The sequence below is a fragment of the Somniosus microcephalus genome, chromosome 1 (assembly GCF_052327205.1).
Source record: "Somniosus microcephalus isolate GS21.2 chromosome 1, FLI_Smic_1.0, whole genome shotgun sequence".
NCBI lineage: Eukaryota > Metazoa > Chordata > Chondrichthyes > Squaliformes > Somniosidae > Somniosus > Somniosus microcephalus.
In genome coordinates, this window is record NC_140987.1 from 262,063,110 (window position 1) to 262,088,304 (window position 25,195).

At 45.6% G+C, this 25,195-nt stretch overlaps 1 protein-coding gene across 1 annotated transcript in view; it reads right to left on the reverse strand.

Annotated features, from left to right (window-relative positions):
• susd1 (sushi domain containing 1) overlaps nt 1–25,195 on the reverse strand; it is a 296,951-nt gene that overhangs the window by 79,692 nt on the left and 192,064 nt on the right. The window contains exon 13 of the mRNA XM_085984560.1: nt 14,633–14,812. Within this exon, the coding sequence (XP_085840686.1) occupies nt 14,633–14,812 (180 nt within the window). The remainder of the gene's footprint in view (nt 1–14,632; nt 14,813–25,195) is intronic.

Genomic DNA, 25,195 nt, shown 5'->3' on the forward strand with positions numbered 1-25,195 from the left:
CGGCTTGCTGTCAGTTTAATGTCCAGTCTCACGCTGATCTTTTTCATGCTCCCAAGTTCCCCATTGAAGAGTTCTGCATGTTTGTTTAACACTGCAGTCAGACCTGACTCCCCTTTTGACATCATGCGGACTGCAGGCCAGTTCAGCGTGATTTTCTCTAGCCACGCACGTCCCAGTAGCGATGGGTAATTTCCCTTTACCACATATAGTGGCAGTTTTGCAGTCTGTCCGTTCAATTTAACTGTCACCTCAATGACGCCTCACATGGCCACAGGTTCGCCGGTATACGTCTTTAGCACAATGTTTGTTGGCTGAAGGGTAAGATGCTTTAGCATTTTGTTGTAGACAGTGTCTGAAACAAGGGACACAGCCGCGCCTGTGTCCACCTCCATCCGCACTGATTGTCCCTCCACCAGTGGTGACACCCAGTAGCCATTTGAATCATCTGCAACCGTCAGTATGTGCACCTCTTCCTCCTCAGAGGTGTCGCTCCCCTCTGTTTTGCTTGTTCCATCATACTGCACTGAATGAACACTCTTTTTCCTCTCTTGTCCAAATACAGACATTTTGCTTCCATGCTTCCCAGCTCTGTCTGTTCTTTTTTTACCTCTACAGGCGCGTTCAATGTGACCCTTTTTGCCACAATTTCGGCATTCCAGCTCCGTACACCAGCAGTCATTAGCGTGATGCCCCGTTTTCCCACAACGGTAACATGTGCCGTTCCGCGCACCTTTAGGCTCAGACGACACCTTGTGAACTCTCCCTGTTGAACTCAACTGGTGAGCCTCCTTTTCCGCCATCTCCATGGAGAAACTAACTTCAATGGCCTTTTCAAGAGTAAGGTTGTCCTCAGTAAGAAGGCGCTTCTGTGTGGCTGCATTTTGCAGACCACACACGAGTCTGTCTCTAATGGTGTCATTCAGCACCTCCTTGAACTCGCAGTGTTCTGACAACCTTTTTAAAGCAGCAATAAACATCATTACTGATTCCCCCTCCTCTTGATTCCGTTTGTGAAATCTAAATCTCTCAGCAATAACCAGAGGTTTTGGTGAAAAATGTGCTCCAAGAATTTCCACTAGTTGCTTATATGTTTTAGTTTCTGGCTTATCTGGCTGCACGAGGCTGCGAAGTAAATTGAATGTCTTCGGCCCGATTACACTCAAAAAGGTAGGCACGACCTTTTCATTTGCCACCGCATTCGCCAATACAAAATAGTCAAAACGTTCCGTATATGCGCTCCATTGCTCCACATTTTCATCAAAATCACCGATGTTTCCTAATATAGTAGCCATCTCACGTTTCAAATTAAAATTTCTGTTTACTCACTGCCGTAACGCTAATGTAATGCTGCAATCTCTGTTCCAAGTGTTTTGTAGTCAAAAACAAGAAAGTTCCCACAACACAGATTCATCCGATCCTCGTCACCACTTGTTGTGTCGGTACCTTTCTACCGACTCACAATTTAGGACTCAGAACCCAGAGATTCAAACATGAAGTGCTTTATTGGAAGGAAAGGAAGTTCTGGAAAGTTCCAAACAAAGAGAGCTAAACTTAACCGAGAACACCCCACCATTTATCTCCTGTGACAGCGCCACCACAGGTGGGAGGAGAACACACAATACATAACAAATGTGATATCAATCTGCAGCAGAACCTGGCTGCATTGCCGAAAGAGTTTTCATGACCTTCTCCACACAGGAAAAGTAAGTATTCCATCCCCATGACTCTCAATCTGATCCCCATCGCCTCTCATCACCAGCACTCTGCTTTGTTAACCTCCTCCTCCGCATCCCACTTCACCGTTACATCCCTGCACCCTTACCCATTCCCTCTCTCTGTATGTTCACATTCATTTAACTGTTCAACTATACAGCCCTCACACTCTCTATCACTGTGATGCTATGACAACAAGTTACAACACTCGGGGAGGGACCTCGGTCTTGGCACCTCACTCCATCTTTGTTTCCTTCTAAGCATCTATGCTATGGATTCTCTACACTCACTTCTTCATTCTCACTCAAACTCCACTTGTGTCCCTCATTGCAGGAAGAGAGAGCCCACAATAAGCGGGAGAGGACGAAGACAGGAGGAGGGCCACCCTCAATAGCCCAGCTCACCACTGCCAAAGAGGCGGCGCTGGAGATCGTGGGAGTGGAGGAGGATGCGCAAGTGGGGGACGGACAGACGGACGCATCAGAGTAAGCTGGTGACAGAATAGTTTTTCATCTCTCTCATTGACATTGCATGAGTGACTGATATTGATTATGATGCTCTAACAGATTGGCTTATGATCATCTGCACAATTCCATGTGCATGCAATGTTTATCTCACATATCTAACTCTTTCCTTTACTTCCCCACAGGACCAGTGACAACCCCCTTCCCCACTGTCCAGGAGGAAAGCAAATAAATGGTTCCCATGCTTCTGGTATATGCCTCAGTTGAGGAAGCGCTCAGTCAAGGTGGGGAGAGGGGTTTCCCAGGAGGTCACACTGGAGATGGGTCTCAGGCTCGAAACTTCCACAACAATGAGTAGGCCTGCTAAAAGTTCCCCCAGACCTGAGACAACAAAGTTCTGCCACCTGCAAATGATGATTGCTGAAAACTCCTATTTAATGGTGGAGCTGCAGCTGTTAGTAAGCAATCCACTTGTGAGGCCGCCAGTATTAACTGGCGTGTTCCAGAGGAGGCGTGCAGCACAGGGGAAAAGTGTTAAATTCAGAAAGGCCTGTCAAAATTGGATTATAGAGGCACTTAACTGCAGGCTGGAGGTGGGATCGGAGCCGCCCGCCATTTTATGCAAATTTAACACCTCACACGTCTCCAATCCCGCCTCCTCGGGCCTGGTGAAATATAGCTAAGAGTGTCATAACGGCATTCGGCGTCAGAAAGAGACCATTCAGCCCATCGAGTCCGTGCTGGCTCTCTGCAGAGCAATCAAGTCAGTCCCATTACCCCGCTCTATCCCCGTAGCCCTGCAGGTTTATTTCCCTCAAGTGCCTATCCAGTCTCCCCTTGAAAACATTGAGCTGGATTTTGTCAATGAAGGCACATTGGGGGCGGGACTGCTGGTTTTCAGGATTCAGTCCCGCCCCCAGTGACGTCTGACCAACCCACGCAATTTTCCCTTGATTGGCCTTGTTAAGCCCACACCAGCCAATTAAGGGAAAGCCGGTAACAGATGATGTCAGCGTATGGCGCTTCATCTGTCGAACATTTTTTGACAGATGAATTGTCAGCGTTTGACAGCTTTGAGAAGTTGTCAAACACTGACAATCTCTGTTCTAAGGTGAGCCCTTGCACACAGGCTCACCAAGACCTCTCTCCTCAGCAGAAAGCAGATGGCTGCTGCATCTGAGATTGCAGCAGCCATTCTGTCATCTCTGCCGTTGAGATGAGGCACCTCCGGATCCTCAAACATTAAAGCCTGCAGAAAGAAGCAAAGGTAAGGAAACTTTTTCCAACACTTTACACTAACCTCTCATACTTACCTGTCCATAATTGTACAACGGACTTTTTGACCTCTCTCACCCCCGCAGACCCACTACTTGCCTCGCTCACCCTGGCGAGGTTCACAGCAGTTGGGTAGCCTGCAATTGCAGGCGTAAAATGGGGACAAGCCTCAAAACTGCCTGTTAACAGGCAGTTAATTGGCTCTAATCTCCTTCCCGCCTCGAGGAGATGGGTCCCTGTGCGACTCGGGGACCCGCCTCCTGGGAAGATGGCACGGAGGCGGGTTGGGAGCGGGGTCAGTACCCGTTCCCAGTTTCTGCCATTTTCCCGGCCGTCCCACCTCTAAACCTGCCTCCCCAGGGCTGAGAAAATTCCCCCCATTGAGTGTCTCCGCTTCCACCACTTCCGTCGGAAACGAGTTCCATGTCCTCACCATTCGCTGCGTAAAAAAGTTTTTCCTCACATCCCCCCTGTATCTCTTGCCCAAAACCTTAAATGTGTGTCCCCTAGTCCTCGCGCCATCAACTAGTGGGAACAGCCTTTCCCCGTCTAGCCTATCCAAACCTATCATAATCTTGTACACCTCTATCAGGAGTGTGATGGAATACTTTCCACTTGCCTGGATGAGTGCAGCTCCAACAACACGCAAGAAGCTCGACACCATTCAGGATAAAGCAGACCGCTTGATTGGCACTCCATCCACCACCTTCAACATTCACCCCTTCCACCACCGGCGCACTGTGGCTACAGTGTGTACCATCTACAAGATGCACTGCAGCAACTCGCCAAAGCTCCTTCAATAGCACCTTCCAAACCCGTGACCTCTACCACTTAGAAGGACAAGGGCAGCAGACGCATGGGAACAGCGCCACCTACAAGTTCCCCTCCAAGCCACACACCATCCTAACTTGGACCTGTATCGCCGTTCCTTCACTGTCGCTGGGCCAAAATCCTGGAACTCCCTTCCTAACAGCATTGTGGGTGTACCTACACCATGTGGACCGCAGCGGTTCAAGGAGGCGGCTCACCACCATCTTCTCAAGGGCAATTAGGGCTGGGCACTAAATGCAGGCCTAGCCAGCGACGCCCACATCCCATCAATGAATAAAAAAATTAAAAAATCACCCCTCAACCTCCTTTGCTCTAATGGAAACAAATCCAGCTTCTCCAACCTGTCCTTGTAGCTAAGATCCCCCATCCCCAGAACAATTCTGGTAAATCTCCTCTGCACTCTCTCAAGGGCTTTCACATCCTTCCTAAAGTGTGGTGACCAGAACTGGATGCAATACTCCAGTTGTGGCCTAACCAGCACTTTATAAAGATTCAGCGTAACTTCTCTACTTTTGTACTCAATACCTCTATTTATGAACCCAAGATCCCATATGTTTGCTAACCACTCTCTCAATATGCCCTGCCACCTTCAGGGACCTATGCACATTAACTCCCAGGGATCTCTGTCCCTGCACACTCTTTAAAACTGTGCCATTAAGTGTATATTGCCTCTCCCTGTTCCTTTTGCCAAAATGCATCACCTCACACTTCTCCGTATTAAATTCCATCTGCCATTTGTCTGCCCATTCTGCTAGCCTTTTTATGTCCTGTTGCAGTCGATTGGTATCGTCATCACTGTTTGCCACACCCCCAAGTTTGGTGTCATTGGCAAATTTAGAAATTCTACTTTTACTTCCAATATGCAGGTCATTTATATATATCAAAAAAAGCAGTGGCCCCAGCGCTGACCCTTGGGGAACACCACTGTCTACCATCCTCCAGTCTGAAAAACAGCCAATTACCACAACTCATTGTCGTCTGTCCTTAAGCCAATTCCTTCTCCAAGCTGCCACTGACCCACCTATTACACGAGCCTCAATTTTGTTAACTAGCCTTCTATGTAGTACTTTGTCAAACGCCTTCCTAAAATCCATGTAGACAACATCCATTGCATTCCCTTCATCGATCCTCCCTGTTACTTCATCAAAAAATTCAATTAGATTGTCAAACATGATCTGCCTTTTACAAATCCATGTTGGCTCTCCTTAATTAGCTTAAATCTCTTCAAGTGTCCGTTAATTTTTTCCTTGATTATTGTTTCTAAAACTTTACCCACCACTGATGTTAAACTGACTGACCTGTAGTTATTAGGATTGTCCTTACACCCTTTCTTGAGCAATGGTGTCACATTTGCCACATTCCAATCCTCAGGCACCTCCCCCGCATCTAGGGAAGATTGGAAAATTATGGCAAGCCCTACTGCTATCTCCTCCCCAATTCCCTTAGCAATCTGGGATGCGAGCCATCTGGACCAGGCGACCTATCCACTCTAAGCATACCCAGCCTTTCTAGTACATCCTGTCTATCAATTTTCACCCCTTCCATTGCTTCTACCTTTTCCACTTCTACCGATATTTTGGCAGCATCCACCTCCTTAGTAAACACCAATACAAAGTACTCATTGAGTATTCTAGCCTTGTCCTGTGCCTCTAAGCATATATCACCTTCTTTGTCTCTAATAGACCCCACACCGCCTCTTACTACCCGCTTACTGTTTACATGCCGGTAGAAGATTTTTGGGTACCCTTTTATGTTAACCATTCTATTCTCATATTCTCTCTTTGCCAATCTTATTTTCATCTTCACTTCCCTTCTCAACTTATTGTATTTGGTCTGGTTCTCCCTTGAAGAATTCATCTGACATGCATCATACGCATTTTTTTTTGTTTCATCATCTTCTCTATCTCCCTCCTCAGCCAAGGAGCCCTTGCTTTGGTTCCTTACCCTTCCCTCTTGTTGGAATGTACCTAGCCTGTACTTGGAACATCTCCTCCTTAAAGATCACCCATTGTTCTGTTACAGTTTTTCCTGTCAGTCTTTGGTTCCATTTTACTCTGGCTAGATCCTTTCACATGCCATTGAAGTTAGCCTATTCCAGTTTAGAAGTTCTACTCATGATTGTTCCTTGCTCCTCTCCATTGCTAATCTAAATCTTATGATACGAGGTTGAGTGTGGCTTTGCAGTAACGTTTTGCAATCTACTGTGATCATTGAAAGGTTTGCGCCACTGCAGCCTGGTCCTCCTGACAACCTCCCTGCTTGTGTCCTCCTGTGCAATGTGCAGCCAGGCTGCGTTGGTGTCCTGGGGAGGTGTCTACTGTCCATGGGGAGGGAAGAGGACCTCCCTGCGAGCTGTGACTCCCTCCATAAGCATATGGAGGGAGTCATGGGACCAACTGGGTACAGCCGTGCACATCTGTGCAGTGCTTGTCAGTGTTTGCAGCACCTCAATGCTGTAGAACACTGACAGCACAACTGTCAAAATCAATGTGGACATGGTCGCTTTAAGGAAACCGGCTGGTGATGCGTCATCAGATGATGTCATCAGGCCCACTTCCTTTTAATTGGCCGGGAACCTCGCAGGGTGGGCTTAACAAGCCCAATCAGGGTAAAATCACTTGGAGGAGGCGGGATGAAGACGGGTGCGGAATTTGAGGCCGCTGTCTGCTCCGGCCGCACCGGACTCGCCACAGCGGGTGAAATTGGGCCATTGAGTTGTTGTGATTGGGAATGCACTGCCTGAAAGGAAGCAGATTCAATAGTAACATTCAAAAGCGAATTGAATAAATACTTGAAGGGAAAAAATTTACAGGGCTATGGGGAAAGGGCAGAGGAGTGGGACTAATTGGACAGCTCTTTCAAAGAGCCGGCACAGGCAGGATGGGCCGAATGGCCTCCTTCTGTGTTGTATGATTCTCTGATTCTATATCCAGCCGTTACCATAACATTCTAATATCTCACGCCCTTGTTGATATAACGGATGTATGATAGGGAGAAGTTGAATACTACAAGCTTGTACCTGATGGGAGTCAGTTAAGTGACAGATTTGTGAGTGGGTTGTGCAGGCAGGTTATGCGTTGAATGCTAATATTGTCTTGCCACATATTCTAGTTATATCATGCAGATACTGGCATCTTGCTTAAAACATTTCTTTCATGATTAGTCTCTTCTGCAGTACTATAGAACGTACTGAAACATCATCACATTTTGAAGTGTTATATAAAGAAAGACTTGCATTTATACAGCACCTTTCCCGACCTCAGGGTGAACCAAAACACTTTACAGCCAATGAAGTACTTTTGAATTGTAGTCACTGTTGTAATGTAGGAAGCGCGGTAGCTAATTTGTGCACAGCAAGGTTCCACAAACAGCAATGTGATAATGACCAGATAATCTGTTTTTTAGTGATGTTGATTCAGGAATAAATATTGGGCAGGAGACCAGGAATAACTCCCCTGCTCTTCTTCAAAATAGTGCCTTGGGATCTTTTACAGCCACCTGAGAGAGTGGACAGGACCTCGGTTTAACTTCTCATCTGAAAGACGGCACCTCTGACAGTGCAGCACTCCCTCGGTACTGCACTGGGAGTGTCAGCCTAAATTTTTGTGCTTAAGTCTCTGGAGTGGGACTTGAACCCACAACCTTCTGACTCAGCTGCAAGAATGCTTTTTTTTTATTACTTTATTGGACATTAAGAACATTTAAAACATCGTGATCATTTCATTGTATGATACAAATCAATTCCGCCGCTCTGCACTGCCATTCCGCCACCACATTTTAACATCAAAACCTGAAGTTTTATTTGTCTCCTGTAACATATATTAATTGATTGTACTTTAAAAATTGGTTGTAAAATACTGTCCTTAAATTCCTTTCTGAATAAAACATCCACAGAGCTTTATAATGATCTTTTAGCTTATATTTAAAATACTCCTTTAGATTGATTCTCCTCCCCTTAAAAAACAGAGCATTCCTTCTTTGCACAATCACGAATCTAGCCAAACTGCACATTAAATTAATTGCCACTCCGCTAGATTCAGTCAGACTCTCCTGCAATCCCCATCTCAAAATTGAGTCCCACAGGATTCCCATTCTCGCTCTTTGGTCCCCACCCAGCAAAAAAGCTTCACACAACTGTCGAACATAGTACTTAAAGTCATTTAACTGCGAACATAACACCAGTAAATGGGACAGAGTCTCATCACGTGTCCCACACACTGGGCAAGTTGCCGCCATGACTCGTCCAACCTTGCACAAGTCCGTCATGGTAAAAATCCGTTATGAGCCAATTTAAAATCCAGTTCAATCCATTCTGGGCATTTAAAATTCGCCCACACTCCCTTCCAAATCCTGTTGAAGTCCAGCTGTGGGTATATACTCTGCCAAAACTCGTGACCAGCAGGTGTCTTGAATCTCCATTCTCTGAATACCTCATAGAAACCTCGAGTATTACAGTTGTCAAATTGGACCAACTCTCCCCCTTTCTCCAGTACAAAACTTGGAAAAGCAGGACACATTTTACTTCCTTTGGAGATTTCCGCATTTATTTCTTCCATCCAATCCTGTGGCATTGCCCTCACAATCTTCTCATACATGATTCCTATTGCTTTTCCCTCTACCTCCTGATCCTCCTCCCACACCATGTCCCTCACTATCGCTTCCAGCAACCAACCTGGAATTACCTCGTATAATACATCTTTCACACATATAATACCAGCTTTTATAAAAGCTTGATTAAATAATACCTCTCCTTCGATGTTGACCCACCTGTTCAAAAATAAGGGCTGTTCTAAAAATTCCTCAGCCCCCTTGGGCATAAACAGCACACTCTTTAAAAATTGGCCCCAAGTCTCTACAACCGCCTTATAAAACCTAGGGAGAAGTTTAATCGATTTCAAAAACATATTATTGAATTCCATATACAATATCCCCTGCCCTCCTATCCCACTTCGTTTTAAAAAATGCTCAAAACAACTCTTCCAAAAACATGTATTTGACTTCTGAAGAAATCTCTTCACCCATTTGATTCTAAAGGATTTCTTCTTCAAATCAATATCTGGGAAATTGAGTCCTCCCTGATTTCTCCGTCCAATGATGGTATTGTAAGCCGCCAAGGCTGGTTTCCCTTCCTATAAAAACCTCACACAAGCCTCTCCGATGGACTTTTCCACCCACTCAGGAATATCCTCCACCGTCAATAAGTACCATAGCTTAGATAGCAGGAGAGCAGACACCACTGTCGCTCTTCCTTGCACTTTCAACCACCTTCTTTCCAATCTTCCCAAAATCTTTTTAATTTTCATAACCTTCGGTTCCCAATTTAATCGATCCACTTCATCCCTGTCTTTCTTGCACCCCATATGCACCCCCAGAACTTCCAAAACCTCCACCACCTTAAAGGGACAGTCCCCCAACCATTCCCACCTACCCCTCCCTGCAACCAGGCATTGGGACTTACTATAATTCACTCTGGCTCCTGAAGCTCTACAATATTCCTCCACTACATCCATAGCTTTCCTCACTGACTCCCATTTCTCAATGTTAAGGTTGTGTCATCTGCATATTGATGTATCACCGACACCAGCCCAGAACTGGGGACCACAATCCCAACTACACCTTGTTTCTTTCGCATCATGTAACCTAATGGTTCTACTACCAATGTGTACAACAATGGGGACAGGGGACAACCCTGTCTCACTGATCTCTGTATTGGAAAATACTTGGATAAAAAAACCATTACATTTAACACAGCTAAATATGTTTGAATAAAAAATCCTTATCCACTGAATGAAATTTTCCTTGAAACCAAATGCTTCCAAAACCTTCAATAAAAACTCATGAGAGACCCTATCAAAGGCTTTCTCTTGATCTATCTTTAATACATAAGCTTCCCTCCCACTCTCTTCCATGAGCTCTATCGCATCTCGGATTGAGACCACAGAGTCTGCGATGTCCCGGCCTATGACTCCATAGGACTAAGAGGGCCAAACTATCTCCGGTAACACCTCCTTCAAACGATTTTCCATAACCCTCGCCAAGATATTATAATCCACATTTAATAATGTGATGGGCCTCCAATTCTTCAGATCCCGTCTATCCCGTCTATCCCCTTTATTTTTATATAAGCTAAGCTTATGATACCTCATAGATGGGGCCAGGCTTCCCTCAATTTTAATTTCCTTAAAAACTTCTAAGAGCAATGGACTTAAAATCTCGAAAAATTCTTTATAAAATTCTACACTTAGTCCATCGGTCATGGGCTTTTCCCCCCCATCATTCCACTTATTGCTACTTTTATTTCCGCTAATCCTACTTCTTTGTCACACATGCTCCTCTCATCCTCCTTTAAACCCTCTTCAATAAAAGCAGTAACCTTCTCCATCGCCAAATTGGAAATGTCTTCTTTTGTATATAACTCTTGATAAAAGCTGCTAGCCACCTCTAAAATCTCCCCACTTTCATGAATGATCTTCTCCCCAACCTTCAACTCCTCAATTAACGATAATCTCTGTCGCAGCTTCTCTTGCTCTAGAATATATCTAGTGCATCTTTCGCCCTCCAATGCATCTCTAGCCTTTGCACAGAGAATGGCCCCCTTGCATTTTTCAGCTTGCAATAATGCCCACTCTTCCTTTGGCACCCGGAAATTAGTCTCAGCTCCCTTATCCCCTCCGTCAACTGCTTTACAGACATCCGTAAACCTTTTGTTTATATTCTCTTCTCGACGCCGGATAGCTGCCGCCCTCTTTTTCCCATAACGTACCGAAAAAACTTTTACCTCATATTTGAAATTGTCCCACCAAACTCTTCTTTCTTTCAAAAACAAAGGTTCCTCCCGAGCATTCTTTATTATATTTATAATCCCTTCTTTATAAGCAATTTCTTTCAGGTATTGATTGTTTAAAATCCACACCCCTGAACCGATCTTAACTCTGCTGTTCCTAATTCGAAGAACCAAAGCCGAGTGATCACTAAAAAATACATTTTTATAATAAATCTCCATCACCTCAGAACTTAACCCTTCCTGCATTAACACAAAATCTATTCGGCTCTGTTTTAAAACATCACCCACCCAACCTGCTCTGGAGAACTCCCTTTTTATGGGGTTCCGGTCCCTCCATAAGTCTCTCAAATTTAAAATTGCCATCATTTTTACAATCATCCCTCTGGAGTTATCATCCTTAAAGGTCATCTGGGCTGAAATGTGCATCCGAGATAAAAATACATGAAAATCCCCCACTATAGAAGGATTTTCCACCTATGCCGCTTCAGTGAATAACCCCCGAAAAAACTCGCGATGCTTGCAATGGTCGCTCGGTGCATAGATATTAAAGAGATCACAATTAAATCCCTCCATTTTTACCCTTAGCCGTAAAAATCTCCCCTCAGTGTCCTTGTCCACCAAGGCAACATTCTCTTTTATGGACGGACTCACCAAAACAGCCACCCCTCTACGGTTATTGTTTGCACAACTTGCAAACACCTCTCCCTTCTAAACCTTCTGAACTCTTTCTAGAATATCCTCATCCCAAAAGGTTTCTTGCAGGCAAAAAAAGTCCCAACCTTTAAAACCCTGCAACAACTGCTGCAATTTCTTCTCACCCCTCAGTCCATTCACATTAATCGAGACCAATGTAATCATGGCTCCAAAGAAGGGAATTATGCCTGCTAATCTCCCCATGATTTAAACTCTGGCTCTTCCCTCCTCTCATGCTCTTTCTCAACTTTTCGGGCAGCTGTTGCTTTTTCCTGCAGCCTCCGGCTCTTTTTCACCTCCTCTTTGAACCCTCCCTGCTGTTTCAGCCTCTTCCTTGCATTAAGTTTGGGCCCAGGAGCTGCCCTTTCTCCCTCCTTCTGCCCCTCACTACCTTTTCTCTTTCCACATGATGCCACCCCACCCCAGACTTCCATGTCTCTGTCCCCCTCTAATTCCTTACATTCAAGCTCTTCTGCAACCCCCTGTGCCTGCTCCCTGTCAGATACATAATCCTGCTCCCCATCAGATACTTCATCTCCCATAGAGAGACTTCCTGCTATCGCAGTTTCTCCCACTGTACCACTCCCTTCGACCACATCTCCACCTCTGCCCCTTGCACCCTGTTCCCTCTCTCCATGGGACAATGGCGCTCCTAAATTGTTCCCTTCTGACGTCTCTATCTCGTCGATCCCCTCCTGCTGTCCCTTTAAGGCTCCTGCCTCTTGCACCCTCTCCCCATCCTGCCCCCTCCCGCTCACCAAGATATCCGACTCCCCGCCTCACCCCGGAGCCCCCACATCCGCCACACACCCCGCGCCGGCCTCCTCTCCCCCGCAGCCACCAGACTCCCCAGGGGGAGCCGAACCGCACTAAGGCTCAAGTTTGCACTCGACCCTCGCTGCCCGCTGCTGTCTTTGTTCCCCTCCACAGCACTCGGCATGTTTTCCACCATCTCCATCCCGTTCTCCGCTCCGCCATCCTCTGCCTCTTCCTGAGCTCCTTTCTCCTTCAATTTACTGGCTGTGTCCTCCGACTGCACCGCTCCTCCGACCGTTCCACTCTCATCTCCTGCTCCTTCTCCCATCTCCTCATCACTCATATCGCTCCCTTCTGCCACACACTCACAGCGGGTGGGGCCTTTGTGAAACACCTCACAGCTCTCCGACTTGCAGCTCCGAGTGATGTGTCCCGACTCACCGCAATTGTAACAATACAGGTCTGGACAGTTTCTTACGAGATGGTCTTGTCCAAGACAATAATAGCACACCTTTACTTGGTTATCATGCAGCACACGAATGTACTGCACTCCTTCCAGTGTCTCGAACTTCATACTGTACGGCAATGACCTCACCCCCTCTGGGAACCGCACCCTTACATACCAGGTTCTGTCTGCTACCCGTGTTCCCGGATAATACCTCCTCTTTAATGCAGAACAGATTTTAATGTCCCACGACTCCAACTTTTTGCTTGGCAATTCGTCCTCAATGTAAACTGGCAAGTTTAAAAATGAAACCACCACCTCCTCTGAATATAGCAGAGTCACCTCCAAGAATTTCTCACCAACTTTCAGACTGAGTAACAGTCTTTCCACCTCCTCACGGCCACTGACCGTCACCTCAAATCCCACACCCAGTTTTGGTCGGCAGGCAAACCAGCATCCCTCACCACAGTCCTCATGAACTGCCTGGATAAAATCCCAAGCTCGAATCTTCTTAGCCTCACACTGGACCACTACCGTGTTTTCTTTACCAAACCTCCTGGGTCCCGGCCCAAATCTTTGGGCCTTTTATTTTCCTTTCCCGCCACAGTTTCTTCCCTAATTAAATTCCTCTCGGGAACACTGTCCTCTGAGGGGCCCAGCACTCCGGACCCCTCAGCAGCCATCTGGCTGTTTTTGTGGGCCAAAAAGGCCCTAAAACCTGAAAACAAAACCCAAAACCCACCACCAACTTTTTACAAAACTCCCTCCAACTCCCAGCTGCAATCAGGCAACCAGTAACACCTGGCTCACTCCTAGCCCCTCCCACCTAGCGAGTGCTACCCACTGAGCCACAGTCTACTCTTATACTTATAATCACAAACCCAAATGAGTATAAATGGGCCTGTTCCCTGATACATTTGGATAATAATTCAAAATATGCGTTGACAGGGAACCAGAACAAGTCAACTAAATTGCGGATTATGACACAGATCTCATTAAAAGTACACCATTGTTCTCCAGGTGACTGAAACTCCAGTCTAAAACTAAACGAGTTGTGATCGGCCCACGACCTGTATGAACATCTGGGTTGTTCTCAACAACAACAACAACAACTTGAATTTACATAGCGCCTTTAATGTGGTAAAATGTCCCAAGGTAATTCACAGGAGTGATTATCAAACAAAATTTGATGCAAAGCCACATAAGGAGATATTAGGACAGGTGACCAAAAGCTTGGTCAAAGAAGTAGGTTTTAAACAGCGTCTTAAATGAGGAGAGAGGTAGAGAGGTAGCGAGGTTAAGGGAGGGAAGCCCAGAGCTTAGGGCCAAGACAGTTGAAGGCACAGCCACCAATGGTGGGGCGATGAAAATCGGGGATAAGCAAGAGGCCAGAATTGGAGGAGTGCAGAGTCCCACGCTTGAAGAAGGTCTGTAACACAAATACACCATGTATGTGTCCAGTCAGAGGGCCACCAATAACAACTAATTATTATAAGGCAGGAATTCATGCCATCATGAATTGTTATGAAAGGAGTTTTTCCTTTCAATGGTCAGCTATCGTTAAATTTGCTGCAACTCATTACTGCTGATCTGTGACGCATTAGGAGTACAATATTCCTGTCAACAGCTGTTCCTCTTTTGTGTGCCTTGTGCACACAGATCCTTTATTACCTGTACAAATGAAATTAGCTCCTTCCCATTGTCCTCTGGCAGAACAGACCAATGTGCCACTTCCTCCTTCACTTACATAACCAGTCTGACAACGATACTGGATTTCACTTCCATATGTTGTCCGTCTGACTGATGATGGCCACGCATTTGGCACGTGAGCTGGGGTCCCACAATCTACAGCTAAGGAGAAGAAAATTAGATGAATTATAGCAACAGTTTAGGAAATGTATCATGCTCCTTTATGGTACACACTGACTGTATTTATCTTAAAACTCTCATCCTTGTTGCCAAATCCCCCCATGGCCTCACCCCTCCCTATCTCTGTAACCTCCTCCAATTCTGGCTTCTTGCGCATCCCCGATTTTCTTCGCTCCACCATTGGCGGCCGTGCCTTCAGCTACCTGGGCCCTAAGCTCTGGAATTCCCTCCCTAAACCTCTTCACCTCTCTCTCCTCTATCAAGACGCTCCTTAAAATCTACCTCTATGACCAAGCTGGTGGTCACCTGTCCTAATATCTCCTTATGTGGCTCGGCGTCAAATCATTTTTTTTGATAACGCTCCTGTGAAGCACCTTGGGATGTTTTACTACGTTAAAGGCGCTATATAAATGCAAGTTGGTGTTATTGTTGTTCCGTTACCTTATAATAATGAACCTGATATTGGGCTGGAACTTGCTGGAAAGATAACGGTGTGTTAACGACGCACACCGTTATAAAGGTGCAAATCGGCCAGCAAATTCAGGGGCTAAGGAGATACACTGTGAGTTGTGAATCTCCAGAACTTGCTGATCGATTTACACCGCTCCGCTGTTTGCTTTGTACAAACAGCAGCTCACCCTTAGCTTCCCTGGTATTTTTAAGAATTAGCTGGATTAGCCCATTAATTGCCCATTAAACTCACTGCAGAAAGTTAAATCTAATAATTAACAGCATAAGTACCTTTTTTAACAATGTGATCATTGTTAATGCAATGCCAATCAACCTCTCTGGCCCAGAAATTGAACAATTTAAACTGGGGAGTCTCATTCATTCAGGTAATCAATTGTTGTTAGATTTTAAGGATATTACATTTAAAATTTTTACTTTGTTTTCTTACTTTTCCTTTCTGTCTCTTTTCTCTCTCTCTCTCTCTCTCTTAATCTATTCTTTCATTCCCTCTCTTTATTTCTCATTCTGTACCTGCTTTGATTCTAATTCATCCTATTTTCTTCTTGAGGATGCGTAGGGGAGGTTTCCCCAGTGTCCTGGCCAATATTTATCCCTCAATCAACATCACTTAAACAGATTATCTGATCATTATCTAATTGCTGTTTGTGGGAGCTTGCTGTGCACAATATTGGCTGCCGTGTTTCCTACATTACAACAGTGACTACACTTCAAAAATACTTCATTGGCAAGTGCTTTGGGACTTCCTGAGAATGTGAAAAGTGCCATAAAAATACAAGTCTTTCTTTTATTTTTCTTTCTGTTTGCCATCTGACTGGCTGTACTTCAGCTCTTTATCTTAGCCCGTATAATTGCCGGTGGTGCAGGGTGTCTATCTTATCTTAATCTCTCCCATCACTGGCTGAACCGTTGCTAACATAACCTCATAATCTGCTGATTGCCGTTCATATGGAGGTGAGGGGAGGGGCAGCTGGGGGGTGTTACACGAGCCACATGCACTGGACTGAAATTGGTGATGAGTGAGAAACAGGAAGTGCCATTTCTCAAAGAGTAAAAGAGTGTAGTTAAGCTACGAGCAGCAAGGCCATTAGGAACCTATTCAACTGGGCAACGGGATCCAGAGAGGAACAGTGGAAAAAAAGAATGCAATGTTGTGTCGAAAGCGTTCTTAGGGTTGCCAACCCTCCAGCATTGCCCTGGAATCTCCAGGAATTAAAGGTTAATCTCCAGGACACTGCTGGGAGCAACACCCGGGAGAAAAATCACAGGGGTATTAAAAATGAAATGGTGTTTTATTCCCGTTTTCTATGCACACTTTTGTTTATTGGTTATAAAAGATACTGGAGATGGGGAAGAAAAGGCTCTTCGACTGGGCAGGGCTCTTGGACACCGGAAGTCATGTGATGGAACCTCCAGGAATACGTCCAACCAGAGTTGGCAACACTAAGAATGGTAGAGTGGAGAGCAGGAAGACAAACTGGTGACTTTCAGGTCAACTGAACGGTCAGAAGAAGTGACACAAAATAACGGTTTTATTTGGAGGGGAGGGAGGAAGACGTGGAGGCAAAGTAAAGTTTTTATGAGAATGTAAAGGAGAAAAATATTTTTTGTGCAGCATTTGAACTCTAGGTTCAAGTGTGTTAAAAATGTTAATGCTGAGATGAAGTCCCCCTTTATTTTAACTTTCCCCTCGATGATTGGCGATCACTGTAGGCATGTGTTTCTCATGCCATCCAAGATACTCCTGAAAATAACTGGCCCCACCTCTGTCCCGCTGATTGCAGTGCATACCAACCTTTGTCATCACTCCCCAAGGACCAAATCATATTGCGCTGTAACGTGAACAGGTCTAAAAACCTGCGGCACTTTCTCATATAGAATTTCAGTGGCAGAAGGGTCGGTAACCAGAGGACCCTGAGTTAAAATAATTGGCAGAAGAACCAGAGGCTACTCGAAGACAGTGGCCGCGATTTTGCTGGCGCTCAGAATCACAAAGATTGACAGCGGGTCGGTATCCCACTGTAAACCCGCCTCCTTGTCAGTTTCCCAAATGTTGGTTCTGTTATCCCTGAACAGACCCGACACCAAGTGGTGGGTCAGCCAATTTAGATAGTTAGAAGCTTATTAAAAGGTAGTTAAGAAACCATTTTCCCATGTGCTTAACATTTTACCAGGTTTTCAACGAGGTTCCCGGAGAGCGACTATCACGTCAGGTAAGTATGTCAGGTTCTCAATCACTGTGAATTGCTGTGAGCAGGTGAAAGCTGTAAAAGTGGTCCAAAACTTACCATTTCACAGCTGTTCACTTCCCAATCTTAGAAGCTTCAGCCTTCAGTATTTGGAACCCAATTTTGAGCTTTATGCACTTTTGAAGTGTTTGGAGTAATCTCTCTCTCCACTGTCATCTCCTTGGAACAACCTATCTCAACATTGACAGATTATTTCTGTCGTCCCAACCTCACCTGGCATCTATTCCATCAGCATCACTGCCCTTGAAAAAATCTCACCTTGGTCCTCAGAATCCCAACACGATCAGCCCCAACACCAGCATCACCGGGCACACCAGCAGCACCAACAACCACACCAATCTTCTCCGCAATCAACTGATGCTGCACTGGACAAAGGACATCGTCACCCATGCACATTGCTGCCCAGGACGCGAGCGATGGCATCACCATGTCCAGATTTACTGCACTTGATGCTGTACACCCTGGCTGCCACATGATGCGCCAGGTTGGCGCCACCCCACACCGGCACCATAAAGCATCCCTATAATGTCCAAGCCATTCCTTTCACACTCATCACCATTGTGGGCGGGTTGGGGAGGGGGAAATGTTATGTCTCGCCATTCACTGGAACTCACTAAGATACTTTCAAAGGTGCACACAGATCTGTCCAAGGAGGCAAAGTGGTGACAATAAGGATTTCAATGCTTAACAACACTTTAACAGAAAGTTTACACAACATTGGCTAAAACACCCTAGTGTGTTGTTAGTTGGCATGATTGGACTAGGATGAGGGTGAGTGTGAGGGGTGGCTAGTGAGATGGGAAAGTGATAATGTAGATCGAGAGGGATGAGTGGAGGTGCAAGGTAAGTTGGTGTGAGTAAGGATGTGCAGGAGTAGGGTAGGGAAGGCAGAGTGATGGGGATGTGATGAGTGGTACAGCAGGATGAGTCATAGGGCTGGATTTTGTCATGGGGCGGGCTGGGGGCGTGTCAGGTGGTCGGCGGGTCTGGACCCCGCCTCCGATGTGAGGCAGGTCAAAAGTGCGATTTTGCCCTAATTGGGCACTTGATTTCCAGCATGTGGGAACCCCTGGCCCAATGAGTCTTTTGATACTGAAACTCGCCTCCGATGACGTCATCTATGCAGCTGGATTTAAGGCCTGCAAACAGCTTTGTTTCTTTTTCAGCCTTACAACTTTATCAACATACTTCTGAGGGATTCCTACTGCTACGATGTCCAGCACCAGACCAAAGTGTGCACCCAGATTCGATGAGGCCTCCCTCTAAGCTCTGGTGGAGGGAGCAAGTGCAAACAAGGAAGTGCTCTTTCCTTCCTCAGGGAGGAAAAAGCCTCCACAACAGACCAAAACTGTGTGGTTGCAAGTGGCACAGGAGGTGAATGTGATTTCAATGTGCAGCAGAACCTGGCTGCAATGCAGAAAGAGTTTTCATGACCTTCTCCACACAGGAAAAGTAAGTATTCCATCCCCATGACTCCTTTTTAATGGTGGAGCTGCAGCTGTTAGTAAGCAATCCACTTGTGAGGCCGCTAGGATTAACTGGCATGCTCCAGAGGAGGCGTGCAGCACAGGGGAAAAGTGTTAAATTCAGAAAGGCCTGTCAAAATTGGATTATAGAGGCACTTAACTGCAGGCTGGAGGCGGGCTGGAGGCGGGATCGGAGCCGCCCGCCATTTTATGCAAATTTAACACCTCACACGTCTCCAATCCCGCCTCCTCGGGCCTGGCAAAATCGAGCTAATAGTGTCATAACGGCATTCGGCGTCAGAAAGAGGCCATTCTGCCCATCGAGTCTGTGCTGGTTCTCTGCAGAGCAATCAAGTCAGTCCCATTCCCCCGCTCTATCCCCGTAGCCCTGCAAGTTTATTTCCCTCAAGTGCCTATCCAGTCTTCCCTTGAAAACATTGGGCTGGATTTTGTCAATGAAGGCACATTGGGGGCGGGACTGCTGGTTTTCGGGATTCAGTCCCGCCCCCAGTGACGTCTGACCAACCCACGCTATTTTCCCTTGATTGGCCTTGTTAAGCCCGCACCGGCCAATTAAGGGAAAGCAGGTAACAGATGACGTCAGTGTATGGCGCTTCAACTGTCGAACATTTTTTGACAGATGAATTGTCAGCATTTGACAGCTTTGAGAAGTTGTCAAACACTGACAATCTCTGTTCTAAGGTGAGCCCCTGCACACAGGCTCACCAAGACCTCTCTCCTTAGCAGAAAGCAGATGGCTGCTGTATCTGAGATTGCAGCAGTCATTCTGTCATCTCTGCCGTTGAGATGAGGCACCTCCGGATCCTCAAAGATTAAAGCCTGCAGGAAGAAGCAAAGGTAAGGAAACTTTTTCCAACACTTTACACTAACCTCTCATACTTACCTGTCCATAATTGTACAACGGACTTTTCGACCTCTCTCGTAAAATGGGGATAAGCCTCAAAACTGCCTGTTAACAGGCAGTTAATTGGCTCTAATCTCCTTCCCGCCTTGAGGAGATGGGTCCCTGCGCGACTCGGGGACCCGCCTCCTGGGAAGATGGCACGGAGGCGGGTTGGGAGCGGGGTCAGTACCCGTTCCCAGTTTCTGCCATTTTCCCGGCCGTCCCACCTCTAAACCTGCCTCCCCAGGGCTGAGAAAATTCCCCCCATTGAGTGTCTCCGCTTCCACCACTTCCGTCGGAAACGAGTTCCAGGTCCTCACCATTCGCTGCGTAAAAAAGTTTTTCCTCACATCCCCCCTGTATCTCTTGCCCAAAACCTTAAATCTGTGTCCCCTAGTCCTTGCACCATGAACTAGTGGGAACAGCCTTTCCCCGTCTAGCCTATCCAAACCTATCATAATCTTGTACACCTCTATCAGGAGTGTGATGGAATACTCTCCACTTGCCTGGATGAGTGCAGCTCCAACAACACTCAAGAAGCTCGACACCATTCAGGATAAAGCAGCCCGCTTGATTGGCACTCCATCCACCACCTTCAACATTCACTCCCTCCACCACCGGCGCACTGTGGCTGCAGTGTGCACCATCTACAAGATGCACTGCAGCAACTCGCGAAAGCTCCTTCAACAGCACCTTCCAAACCCACGACCTCTACCACTTAGAAGGACAAGGGCAGCAGACGCATGGGAACATCACCACCTACAAGTTCCCCTCCAAGCCACACACCATCCTGACTTGGACCTGTATCGCCGTTCCTTCAGTGTCGCTGGGTCAAAATCCTGGAACTCCCTTCCTAACAGCATTGTGGGTGTACCTACACCATATGGACTGCAGCGGTTCAAGGCGGCGGCTCACCACCATCTTCTCAAGGGCAATTAGGGATGGGCACTAAATGCAGGCCTAGCCAGCGACGCCTACATCCCATCAATGAATAAAAAAATTTAAAAATCACTCCTCAACCTCCTTTGCTCTAATGGAAACAAATCCTGCTTCTCCAACCTGTCCTTGTAGCTAAGATCCCCCATCCCCAGAATCATTCTGGTAATCCCCTCTGCACTCTCTCAAGGGCTTTCACATCCTTCCTAAAGTGTGGTGACCAGAACTGGACGCAATACTCCAGTTGTGGCCTAACCAGCACTTTATAAAGATTCAGTATAACTTCTCTACTTTTGTACTCAATACCTCTATTTATGAAGCCCAAGATCCCATATGCTTTGCTAACCACTCTCTCAATATGTCCTGCCACCTTCAGGGACCTATGCACATTAACTCCCAGGGATCTCTGTCCCTGCACACTCTTTAAAACTGTGCCATTAAGTGTATATTGCCTCTCCCTGTTCCTTTTGCCAAAATGCATCACCTCACACTTCTCCGTATTAAATTCCATCTGCCATTTGTCTGCCCATTCTGCTAGCCTTTTTATGTCCTGTTGCAGTCGATTGGTATCGTCATCACTGTTTGCCACACCCCCAAGTTTGGTGTCATTGGCAAATTTAGAAATTCTACTTTTACTTCCAATATGTAGGTCATTTATATATATCAAAAAAAGCAGTGGCCCCAGCGCTGACCCTTGGGGAACACCACTGTCTACCATCCTCCAGTCTGAAAAACAGCCAATTACCACAACTCATTGTTTTCTGTCCTTAAGCCAATTCCTTATCCAAGCTGCCACTGACCCACCTATTACACGAGCCTCAATTTTGTTAACTAGCCTTCTATGTAGTACTTTGTCAAACGCCTTCCTAAAATCCATGTAGACAACATCCATTGCATTCCCTTCATCGATCCTCCCTGTTACTTCAGCAAAAAATTCAATTAGATTGTCAAACATGATCTGCCTTTTACAAATCCATGTTGGCTCTCCTTAATTAGCTTAAACCTCTTCAAGTGTCCATTAATTTTTTCCTTGATTATTGTTTCTAAAACTTTACCCACCGCTGATGTTAAACTGACCGACCTGTAGTTATTAGGATTGTCCTTACACCCTTTCTTGAGCAATGGTGTCACATTTGCCACATTCCAATCCTCAGGCACCTCCCCCGCATCTAGGGAAGATTGGAAAATTATGGCAAGCCCTTCTGCTATCTCCTCCCCAATTCCCTTAGCAATCTGGGATGCAAGCCATCTGGACCAGGCGACCTATCCACTCTAAGCATACCCAGCCTTTCTAGTACATCCTGTCTATCAATTTTCACCCCTTCCATTGCTTCTACCTTTTCCACTTCTAACGATATTTTGGCAGCATCCACCTCCTTAGTAAACACCAATACAAAGTACTCATTGAGTATTCTAGCCTTGTCCTGTGCCTCTAAGCATATATCACCTTCTTTGTCTCTAACAGGCCCCACACCGCCTCTTACTACCCGCTTACTGTTTACATGCCGGTAGAAGATTTTTGGGTACCCTTTTATGTTAACCATTCTACTCATAAGAACATAAGAACATAAAAACATAAGAAATAGGAGCAGGAGTAGGCCAATCGGCCCCTCGAGCCTGCTCCACCATTCAATAAGATCATGGCTGATCTGATCCTAACCTCAAATCTTCTATCATTCTCCATCCCACCCGAACCCATGTGATCTCCCGGGAGAGGCGAAAAACCAGATAAAAAACCCAATGGCCAATTTGGGAGAAAAAATCTGGGAAATTCCTCTCCGACCCATCTAGGCAATAGAAACTCTTCCAGGAGATCACTTTGTCCCTATATTTCTACAGTACTTACCTTCTGTAAAGGCGATCTCCACCCCAGCCAGGAACAGGAATAAAACCACCTCCTGAAATCTAACACAGAATTAGAACACAAGAAGTAGGAGCAGAACCAGGCTACATGGCCCCTGGGCCCGCTCCACTACCCACAGGGCCATGACCATTCCGAACCTAGACTCTTGTCCAAATTCCTGCCCGGTCCCCGTAACCCTTAATTCCCTTTACTTCTAGGAAACTATCTATTTCTGTTTTAAATTTATTTAATGATGTAGCTTCCACAGCTTTCTGGGGCAGCAAATTCCACAAACCTAGCACCCTCTGAGTGAAGAAGTTTCTCCTCATCTCAGTTTTGAAAGAGCAGCCCCTTACTTTAAGATTATGCCCCCTAGTTCTAGTTTCACCCATCATTGGGAACATCCTCACCGCATCCACCCGATCAAGCCCCTTCACAATCTTATATGTTTCAATAAGATCGCCTCTCATTCTTCTGAACTCCAATGAGTAGAGTCCCAATCTACTCAACCTCTCCTCATATGACCACCCCCTCATTCCCGGGATTAACCGAGTGAACCTTCTTTGTACTGACTCGAGAGCAAGTATGTCTTTTCTTAAGTATGGGCACCAAAACTGTATGCAGTATTCCAGGTGCGGTCTCACCAATACCTTGTATAACTGCAGCAATACCTCCCTGTTTTTATATTCTATCCCCCTAGCAATAAAAGCCAACATTCCATTGGCCTTCTTGATCACTTGCTGCACCTGCATACTAACCTTTTGAGTTTCGTGCACCAGGACCCCCAGATCCCTTTGTACTACAGTACTTTCCAGTTTCTTGCCATTAAGATAATAACTTGCTCTATGATTTTTCCTGCCAAAGTGCATAACCTCACACTTTCCAGTATTGTATTCCATCTGCCAAATCTCTGCCCACTTACTTAGCCTGTCTATGTCACTTTGCAGGTTTTTTATGTCCTCCTCCCATCTTTGTATCATCTGCAAACTTTGATATGTTACACTCGGTCCCCTCCTCCAAATCGTTAATATAGATTGTAAAGAGTTGGGGACCCAGCACTGACCCCTGCGGAACACCACTAGTTACTGATTGCCAGTCTGAGAATGAACCATTTATCCCAACTCTCTGCTTTCTGTTAGAGAGCCAATCCTCCACCCACGCCAGAATATTACCCCCAATCCCGTGATTTTTTATCTTGAGCAATAATCTTTTGTGTGGCACCTTGTTAAATGCCTTTTGGAAGTCTAAATACACTACGTCCACTGGTTCTCCTTTATCCACCCTGTATGTTACTTCCTCAAAGAACTCAAGCAAATTTGTCAAACATGACTTCCCCTTCATGAAACCATGCTGAGTTTGTCCTATTAAATTATGTTTATCCAAATGTCCCGTTACTGTCTCCTTAATAATGGACTCTAACATTTTACCAACCACAGATGTTAGGCTAACAGGTCTATAGTTTCCAGCCTTCTGCCTACTACCCTTTTTAAATAAGGGTGTTACATTAGCAGTTTTCCAATCTGCCGGGACCTTTGCTGAGTCCAGGGAGTTTTGGAAAATTATTACCAATGCATCCACAATCCCTACCGTCACTTCCCTCAAGACCCTAGGATGTAAGCCATCAGGTCCAGGGGATTTATCCAGCTTAAGTCCCATTATTTTACCAAGTACCACTTCCTTAGTGATTTTATTCGTATTTAGCTCCTCTCCCCCTAGAGCCCCCTGTTTGTCCAGTGTTGGGATATTCTTAGTGTCCTCTACCGTAAAGACTGATACAAAATATTTGTTCAGCGTTTTTGCCATCTCCATGTTTCCCACCATTAATTTCCTGGTCTCATCCTCTAAGGGACCAACATTTACTTTAGCCATCCTTTTTCTTTTTATATAACTATAGAAACTTTTGCTATCTGTTTTTATATTTTTTGCTAATTTACTTTCATAATCTATCTTCCCTTTCTTAATCAATCTTTTAGTTATTTTTTGCTGTCTTTTAAAGACTTCCCAATCTTCTATCCTCCCACTAGATTTGGCTACCTTATATGCCCTTGTTTTTAGTCGGATACTATCCTTAATTACTTTACTTAGCCACGGATGGCTATCTTTTCTTTTACACCCTTTTTTCCACAGTGGAATATATATTTTTTGGAAGTTGTAAAATAACTCCTTAAATGTACACCACTGATCATGTACCGTCTTACCTTTTAATCTATTTTCCCAGTCCACTCTAATCAATTCCACTCTCATACCTTCATAATCTCCTTTATTCAAGCTCAGCACGCTTGTTTGAGATCCAACCTTCTCACCCTCTACTTGAATATGGAATTCAACCATGTTATGGTCACTCATTGCAAGGGGATCCTTTACTAGGACATTTTTAATTAATCCTGTCTCATTACACAGGACCAAATCTAAGGTTGCTTGCTCCCTGGTTGGTTCAGTTACACACTGCTCAAGAAACCCATCCCTAATACACTCAATGAACTCATCCTCAAGGCTGCT